The 9,669-nt window shown below is 48.5% G+C and overlaps 1 protein-coding gene across 1 annotated transcript in view; it reads right to left on the bottom strand.

Moving 5' to 3' along the window:
• SRI (sorcin) overlaps positions 1–1,090 on the bottom strand; it is a 15,678-nt gene extending 14,588 nt beyond the window's left edge. The window contains exon 1 of the mRNA XM_018554814.1: positions 971–1,090. Coding sequence (XP_018410316.1) covers positions 971–1,012 — 42 coding nt within the window. The 5' untranslated portion in view covers positions 1,013–1,090. The remainder of the gene's footprint in view (positions 1–970) is intronic.
• Positions 1,091–9,669: the final 8,579 nt, after the last annotated feature.

The raw sequence follows: 9,669 nt of genomic DNA, 5'->3' as shown, positions 1-9,669 counted from the left end.
CCCCCAGACCAGGTTTGCAGCATCAGTTCACATATATTCCATGTATATAATATATAGTATTAAATATATCTGGATTGACAGCAGGTCTCAGAACCAGGAACATGCACTAGATCTCTGCTCCAAGGTTATCTGGGGCCGTATTTACACCAGCCCCATTGGGTTCGATTAACCCTTCCTAACCACATTTTTTTGAAGCCCAGGCCACCAGATCAAGTTTGCAATGTCAGCTAACTTGACAATAATTATAGGACTAATATTTCTGATTGACAGCGGCGGGTCTAAGAACTAGGAACACGCACAGCTACACACTCCTAGTTCCTTGCTGCACTGTTAGTTAGGGCTCATCCACGTCAGCCCTGTTGGGTGGCACTGGGCAGTGATGCTCAACCAATAAAGAAGGCAACTTTGCTTTATGTCCTATTGCTGCAATTACAGCAACGCAGCATGTTGACATGGAAAAAAAAAAAAAAAAACTTTACATCACAGCACTAAATAAAGTGTAATTTAAATAAAGTTTGTTTTTTTTTAAAAAGGAAAAAAAAAAAAAAAACACATCAAACGTGCACACTGCACACTGCAACATGCATTGGTGTGAATTGAGTGCTCCACGTTCTCACAGCAAGCGGCTGCTTTAAATTTGGACTTTTGAAGTTGTATTTTGGTCACAGAGGGGCTGATGTCCTCCCTGAGCACTTTATACCAGCAGGTATCTGACTGTCCACACAGACCTGACACTGTCACATGACAGGTCCGCTTGTCTGTGCTCTGCAAACTGTTCTTTGCACAATTCCACCACTTTGTAAATTGGCAAAACCATCACAAAGCATCCCAACATGACACTCTGCATGCTACACACATACAGGTAGGAGAGGACACTGCATAGAACCAGGCTACAATCCCCCCTGGACCACTGTACAGTGCACGAATGTGTCAGTGCTTTATTCCCGGATCCCACAGTGATGAAACTCACCCCACCGGCCGGGTAGTAGCCCCCTCCTCCTGGATAAGCCATCAGTGCAACTGCAGAGCTGAACCTGTAGACTGGGTGTACACACCGGTGACTTCACCCAGATAAACAGCAAGCTGTGGCCCCGCCCCCTGTGCTCTCAACGAGGGGTGTGCGCTGGACCACAAGGCGTGGCCTCGCTCCCTCTGCGCTGAATTATGGCTGAGCGGTGCACAGCAAGTTGTAGCCACGCCCCCTTTGCGCTGAATTATGGCTGGGCGGTGTATTGCAAGGCGTGGCCCCGCTCCCTCTTCGCTCAACTAGGGGTGGGCGGTATGTCACAACTTATGACCACGCCCCTATACTCTGAACGACGAATGGACGGTGTTCTATCAAAGTATAGCCCCGCCCTCTATGCTCTTCGTGGCCCCGCCCCATCTTCATCGGCATTCCTGAGAGGGCGGAGCTCTGCTATCTTTCTTCCCAGGGGGTCTGTGGTCACGTGTACAGAGGGACCGCTCCTCATTCTGCAATGCATGGGTTCAAGGGGAATAAAATACTAATAGCAATGGCTGCTGCCACTGGTCAGTGGAATCTCTGCATGTGTCTGTGTGTAGCAGGGCATTATACTGTGTTAGCTAGAGGGGGCGATTCAGCAAAACAATGTAAATAGATCCCACTCGAGCACGATATTTCCCACTATGAATGATGCTTTGCTAAATGTGAAAGTTTATAAAAAAGTCAATTCACTAACAAAATTGTTATTCATGGCTTGGTGTAGGCGCTCCATGTTTTAGCCAGCGTTCACACCTGCGCGTTATGTCATGTTCGTGTGCTGCGCGCCCCCATTGAGTTCAATAGAGCCTGAACGCTTGACAAACGCAGCAAAAAAGCTCATGTTGCAGATTTTGTAACACGTGTCCCGCATTTTTCCTTAACGCATTTGGGGTGCCATTAGAAATGAATGACAATGCAAGTGCGTTGCGTGTTTTGCCACGTTTCCGGCAACGCCTGCCAAACGCGCATGAAAACGTGCACTTTGGCACATGTCTACCGAACATGCAGGTGTGAATGCGGACTAAGGAATGTACGAAATAACTATGCGGGGAACTCGGCGCTCACATAGAATTGATTTCTATGTGAGCTGTTCACACTGCAACGGAGCAGAAAGGTGTAGTGTAGAAAGGAGCACAGCAGAGGGGTGTGGAGTAGAAAGGTGTGGAACAGAGAGGTGCAGAATGGAAAGGTACGGAAAAGAGGGGTGCAGGACAGAGAGGTGCGGTGTAGAAAGGTGCAGAGGAGAGGGGTGTGGAGAGAGGTGCAGGGCAGAGGGGGGCGGAGAAGAAAGGTGCAGAGGGTGTGGAGTAGAAAGGTGCAAAGTAGAGGGGTGCAGAGTAGAAAGGTGCAGAGTAATGCAGAACAGAGGGGTGTGGAGAAGAAAGGTGCAGAACAGAGGGGTATGGAGTAGAAAGGTGCAGAGGGGTATCTAGTAGAGGGGTGCAGAGCAGAGAGGAGCGGAGCAGAGGGGTATGGCATAGAAAGGTGCAGGGCAGAGGGGTGCAGTGCAGAGCGGAGCAGAGGGGTATGTCATAGAAAGGTGCAGGGCAGAGGGGTGCAGAGCAGAGGGGTATGGAGTAGAAAGGTGCAGGGCAGAGGGGTGCAGAGCAGAGAGGAGCGGAGCAGAGGGGTATGGAGTAGAAAGGTGCAGGGCAGAGGGGTGCAGTGCAGAGCGGAGCGGAGGGGTATGGCATGGAAAGGTGCAGGGCAGAGCAGAGCGGAGATGAGGGGTATGGCGTAGAAAGGTGTGGAGCAGAGTGATGCAGAGCAGAGGGGTGTGAAGTAGAAAGGTGCAGAACAGAGAGGTGCAGCATGCCTGCATTTTTCCATTCCACAAGTCTCTATTCAGGTGCTTGCTGTAGAAATGGATGAAAATGAGCGGAGCAGAGGGGTATGGAGTAGAAAGGTGCAGGGCAGAGGGGTGCAGAGCAGAGAGGAGCGGAGCAGAGGGGTATGGAGTAGAAAGGTGCAGGGCAGAGGGGTGCAGAGCGGAGCAGAGGGGTATGGAGTAGAAAGGTGCAGGGCAGAGGAGTGCAGGGCGGAGCAGAGGGGTATGGCATAGAAAGGTGCAGGGCAGAGGGGTGCAGAGCAGAGAGGAGCGGAGCAGAGGGGTATGGAGTAGAAAGGTGCAGGGCAGAGGGGTGCAGAGCAGAGAGGAGCGGAGCTGAGGGGTATGGAGTAGAAACGTGCAGGGCAGAGGGGTGCAGAGCAGAGAGGAGCGGAGCAGAGGGGTATGGCATGGAAAGGTGCAGGGCAGAGAGGAGCGGAGATGAGGGGTATGGCGTAGAAAGGTGTGGAGCAGAGTGATGCAGAGCAGAGGGGTGTGAAGTAGAAAGGTGCAGAACAGAGAGGTGCAGCATGCCTGCATTTTTCCATTCCACAAGTCTCTATTCAGGTGCTTGCTGTAGAAATGGATGAAAAGTCCGCTGTGTCATTACAATAAAAGTGAAAGGAAAAAAAAGTTAATAGTGCCTTGAATAGTAAAAACGCACGGCACTGCCTGCCCTCCCCCCTCCCCCTAGCGCCACTATGCACAGACACTAGGCCACATGCTAAAATCAATGTTAGTGCGTGGAGTAGTGTGAACGGGTCGTGAGTAAGGAGAGAACAATGTATCATTGTGAAGCAGAGCGGACGTGCAATGGTGACAATAATTGGTAACTCTGTACCAGAGGGAGATGGTTCTGTGAATGAGGACACACAGAAGCTGGATGGTAGATTTTTGTACGCACATTACACGAAATACGTCACCAGAACTTTTGTTCCTTCAAGAAAAATAATCCATTCGATTTCTTTCGATCATCAAAATGATCATCGATTCGACCCCATTAACTATTAGAAATTCAAATGAATGTTCCAAAACCAATTCTTTTTGAACAAAGTTCTACTGGTGTGTGGCCAACTGAATAACGTTTTCAGGGTCCGTTCACTCCATCCGGTGCGTTCATCTCACAGCCCCGTGGCATTAACACACTGGACCTCTTAATCAAACCCTCCTAACGTTCTGTGGCTGGAGGGGGTGCGGTGGTCACATTCATTTCAGTCCTTTGAGACCCCGAAACGTTGCACTGAGTGTAATATGCTGTGCCTCTTATATGTCAATAAATAGACGTATCTGATTTGGCATCAGAGTGCCGGTGTCTATATTTCTTCTTGGTATTTAGACGGTTGCCATCCGTCGACAGCCGCGGGACCCACTTTACAATTCTGGAATTCTGGTTCTGAGTGCGATGGGTATATGGACTGTATCCTGACTGTAGAGGTGCCAGGAGCCGGAATGTGACGTCACTCCGGTCCAGGCACCTCTACAGGACATGTGAAGGAGCTGTAAGCAATGCACGTATGGATGGAGCTCCCTTATGGCCATACTCCCACCAGACCTCAAGCTGATACTCGGCACCGGGCAGCATATTTTGAATGGCTGCTCGGCACGTGAACTGGCAGTGCTGTGCCAGGGGGAGGCTGAGGAGTGTCTCACTTAGAAAAGTGGAAGGCATGTGGCGACCCACTGAACATGGGGTTGCGACCCACTTCTGAGTTACAACTCACCAGTTGAGAACCAAGGATCTAATGCCCCATTTAATTCAATGGGGTGACATCCACGCGGCAATCGCAGAAAAAAGGTACGTGTGCCTTTTTTGTGCGATACAAGACGAGCGGCTGTTCTAGCCGCGATCGTGTTCGGAAGCAAAATATGCTTTCCCGCTTAGTTAAATGCGTATTTGCTCTGCAATTAGTAAGTTTGATTTATGTTATAATGGTGATAGAATGTATAAAGAATGACTACAAAGTCGAAGGGTATGCTCCTTACCAAACACGTAGTATAATCTTGCTAGTTACTCAGTAACCTGGCACCTCTGTGTAATGTCATTGGCTTGCAATCCTTCACTGATCTTTTTGTGTCATGGTGTGACAATGTTTGTTGTCTCTATGTATAGCTTGTTTTACAGTTTTCGCTACTATGCAATAAGATAAATATGCTGTGCTAACAGGTATTATAGATTGCTCAGTGAGGTGCGGTTCTGCTGGCCCTTCCTCTCTCGTATCACCGGGCTTTCCCGCTACAAGATAAAAGATATGGCTTCACGTAAAGTGATATGAACCACGTCCTGGCTGGCCGTTGTAGATCTGAGCGGGTGTATTTAAACGGCCCGCAAGGCATGCCCACTCGCGCGCGGGAGCGGGAACCTACCCAAATTTAAAAAGAGGCAGCGATGCCTATTTACATACAAGCAATCCGCTGCCTTTAGTGGCTCTGTGACAGGGGATCAGAGGGAAATCGGTACACAATCTACCTCCGGTCCCCTCTCCGTTGTCACTCTCCAGCTTCAGACGCTGGAGAGAAGCTGATAAAGCACATCTCATCAGCTTCTTTGGGGGTCCCTAGGTGACATTAGGGGTCTTGGAGACCCCTGATGTCTCCATAAAGAGGACCTGGCACATCCTCTTTGCTATCACAAAGAGCAGTGGTCCCCAACCCCCGGGCCGCGTCACGGTACCGGTCCGTGTTCCTGTACCAGGCGGCAATTCCGCCGCAGCCTCCGCACCGCAGCCCTCCTCCGTCAGAGAGGAGAGAAGCCGCGCGACGGGTCCTCTGGCCGCTGGCGTGGCTTCTCCCTCTCGTGCTGGCGGAACTACTTCCGCCTCTTCCTATGTCCTCTCCTGCAGAGAGAGGAGAGAGCGCCCGACCGGCGTGTGGGGATGCGGCGATAAAAAGGTTGGGGAGCACTGACATAGGGGATTTCTTGGCCCCCTATGTGATAACAATAAAATTAAGTGGGAAAAAAAAATAGGAAATAACATTAAAGTTGCAAAAAAAAAATGTAAAGTCACACATGAAAACGAATATATATTTTTTTAAAGTCCCCACCCATATATACACGCATGTAAACATGCGCTGAATACCGAAAAATGGCCTGGCTAGGAAGGGGGTGTAAACACCTGGTCTTCAAGTGGTTAAAGTCAAAAGGTTTTTAAGCTATTTCAGATGCTGATAAAATCACTTACAATAGATGCTGCTCCTTGATGTTTAAAAGTTTTAGCAGAATGAACTGTTCCCCTGAGCACTGGTCCTGATATTCTGTTTTAGGGTGGCTCCTTTCCCTTGCAGGGTCCTATGGAGCCACCCTTATGTGTGCTAGTAAGCTGTGTGCGTCTCCACAGGCACACAGGTACACACAAGGCAAACCATTCCCCTGCTCCCCCCTCCTTCATCCACCTTTCGCCAAGCTAGTAGATGGACAATTGCTGGAGACTGTCCACACCGGATATCAGGGCCATGCGAGGAAGGAGGAGGGGAAGCAGGGGAGTGGATTGTCTTGCTGTGCCTGGGTGTTTGTGGAGACACAGACAACTTACTAGCACACACAAAGGTGACTCCATGGGACCCTGCTAGAGAAAGGAGCAACCCTAAAACAGGATATCAGGACCAGAGCGAGGAAGGAGGAAGTGGCAGGGGAGTGGTTTGCTTTGCTGTGTTTGTGTAAAGACAGGCACTGCTTACTGGCACACACAACAATGGCTCTATGGGGTAGACTGGAAGACGGTCTTATGGCCCGACACATCTGAATTTGAACACTTTGATTCATCACACAGAGTTTGTGTATACCAGGGGTAGGCAAACTCCGGTACTCCAGCTGTGGTGCAACAACAAGTCATATGAGGCATTGCAAAGACTCTGAGAGCCACAGGCATTACCCCCAGAGGCAGATGCATGAAGAGATTTGTAGATTCCCCACAGCTGGAGGGCCGCAGTTTGCCTACCCCTGGTGTACACCATCCAGTAGGGGAAATGATGATTCTTCAGTGTGCGACACCAACTGTGAAACATGGCAGAGGAAGCGGAATGGTCTGGTAGCTTTTGCTGGATCCAGAGTCAATGACTTGCACAGAGTGACTGACACCCTGGAGTGAAAGGCCTACCATAGCATTTAGATGTGCCATACAATTCCCTCTGATCTGGTTGGTCAGGGGTCCATTCTACAGCAGCATAATAACCCAAAACAAGCCTCCAGGCTGTGTCAGAACAAGCTCAGAAGAGAAGAACGAGACAGTAGGCTTCAAATCCTGCAATGTCCAACACAGTCCCCAGACTCCAGGAACTATCTCACATTCATTGACTATACAAACATATTTTCTTTTGTGTACAATTATTGTGTTTCCACTTCCTGATCCTCTTGGGCATATGTGATGTCATTGTGCCCAAGCGTTGCATCCCGGGAAGGTTACATCAGCAGAGCATTGCTGGGAAATCTCATCTGTAATCTAATGAGATCTCAGGGAAAGGCATTTTCCTCCCCTGAGATGATGTGCATGGTCACATATTCTAGTCACATGTGCCAGAGTTCCAGGAAATAAAGGGAGATATATTAATGGCCACTGTGAGAAGAATGGGGAGGAAGAGAAAAACAAGGTATGCAAAGAATAAAAATCCAGCAATTATCTAGAAGTATCTGTTTGCAGATTGCCATCACTAACCATTTCTAAAGGTGCCTTTGTTGTAATTTCTAGGATATAGGTAAAGTTCTGGGACGTCCCGAGGCTGGGTGTCACCCTGAGCGGAGACTATGCCACGCACGTGCACAATGACGTCATCCGGTGATCTTGGTGATGGACGCCGGCAGAGAGAAGAGGGGATGTTCACCCAGCGGGATGAGGTATGTCGCCGGGTCCCCTTATCTCTCCTGAAACTGTCCATGACCGAGTGCCCGACTTTTGATAGAGGTGACACCAAAATGACTGTCAGTCATTTTGGTATCACCCCTCCAATGGTGGCACCCGGGTGCGGGCTGCACCCCCCTTGTGACGCCACTGGTAAAGTTCCTTTTTAAAGATTTCAAACAGATTTAAAAGTGTTTTTTTAGACAGATGTTTCCTTTCACACACCCTGACTTATTCACTTGTGTGTGTGTGTGTGTGAATACTAGCTTGAGCTACTGTGGTCTGTAAGCAACAGGTAATGCAGATAAGTAGACACAGGTAGGGCCTGTAAAGCCCACAGTGCTTTGATAAAGTTGCTTGCCCACCAGCATGAGAAAAACTGAAAGGGGCTTTAATTACAGCGTGTGCTAGCATAAAAACCTGACTTCTCTAACGATGACCATAAACACATCTTTTCAATCAATTTTGACCACTTTCAGCTAACTTATAATTGCATCTTTCCAACATCAGATTCCTTAGTCTATTTGTTCATTGTTGGTTGCAATCACTTGAAAGTTGCAGCGTGAGGGCCAGGGGTAGGCAACCTCGGCACAAACGTCATCAAGCCTCTGCCCCTGGCAGTCATGCCTGTGGCTATCAGAGTCATGCAATGCCTCATGGGACTTGTAGTTCCACAACAGCCGGAGTGCCGAGGTTGCCCACCCCAGGTGTAGGTCAACATAAGACTCCCCATTAGGAAAATGAAGAATATGAAGAGTATTAGATGAATCTACATATAAAATAAAAGACTCTCTTGATCTGATTACATGCTATAACTACCAAGCTACAGCTCATGCTGCTACCACTCCCTGTACTTAAAACCTTGACGTGGTCACTTTTACAGTCCCGCGGGGTTCAAAGGTTTACTTTTATCTCCCATTGCGGGGACTCCCCCAGACAACTGGCACAATAAACCTGCAGTTTCCCGGGTTGTTAAAGCCAACAGGGCAGTATGCACACTGAGATTAACTGACTGCAGAGCAAAGATAAAGAGGAGACGCTTCCCCGGTGACACGCAATAGTAAATGGTAGACATCAAAACCTGAATAATAACTGAAAAGAACATAAAATATCAAAGTGAACAGGTTTTTGCTGTTTTTTTCCAGTAGCACAGAGTGAACTCAGAGCACTAACCCGAAAAACAAAAATGTTATAAGGGGGTGACCGACGGGAGTTGGACGTTTTTAGAACAGGTAGTACACGGTAAGTGGTGATGGGAGGGGGACGAGCTGGGTGTCTTTTCCCCCACACTGGAATTGCAATTCAGTCACAATGAAGCAATGGACATTACAACATTGTTTGCATACGACAACTTTGTGGTGAGTCTATCACAGCAACTCAGCGGCTATTTCGTCCAGAATTCAATGTTGAAATCAATGTTCAATGTTGGTTGACACTGAGCCGTTCCCAGTCGCAACATGGTCCTCAGGTTTGTTGAACATTTCAGAACAACCGGAAACATTATGAACAAGAAACCACCAGGCCCCACCCGCACTGCAGGGACGCCGGAAAACATTGCACTGGTGAGAGAGGCACTGGTTAGGAGCTCGGAATGGCCTGCTCGAAGACACGCAAGTGAGTTAGGGTTGAGTCGTGAATCAGTGAGAACCAAGATCACGCGCATTCGCATAGCAAAGTCTTTTTGTTGCTCGTCATCTCTCACATTGAGCTGTTGAACAACCAGCATTTTGTATGGATAGAATCTTAAATCTCTGTTTAAAATGTTTCTCACTGATTCACGACTCAACCCTAACTCACATTCACCACTTACCGTGTACTACCTGTTCTAAAAACGTCCGACTCCCGTCGGTCACCCTGTATATCACAGCTTATCAGTTCTTAGATGAAGCGGCTGCATTCGTTTTCTTTTCTTTTATGGATTTTGTTTCTCTTTATTTTAATACTGGTGACCCTCCAAATAACTAATTTCCTGTCCATGGGTGACTACAATCACTCATTCCACTGTA

The sequence above is a fragment of the Nanorana parkeri genome, unplaced genomic scaffold (assembly GCF_000935625.1).
Source record: "Nanorana parkeri isolate BGI_ZX_2015 unplaced genomic scaffold, ASM93562v1 scaffold174, whole genome shotgun sequence".
In the NCBI taxonomy this organism is placed as follows: domain Eukaryota; kingdom Metazoa; phylum Chordata; class Amphibia; order Anura; family Dicroglossidae; genus Nanorana; species Nanorana parkeri.
Note: the sequence above shows the minus strand (reverse complement) of the source record. Positions and strands in the feature narration are given on the sequence as shown.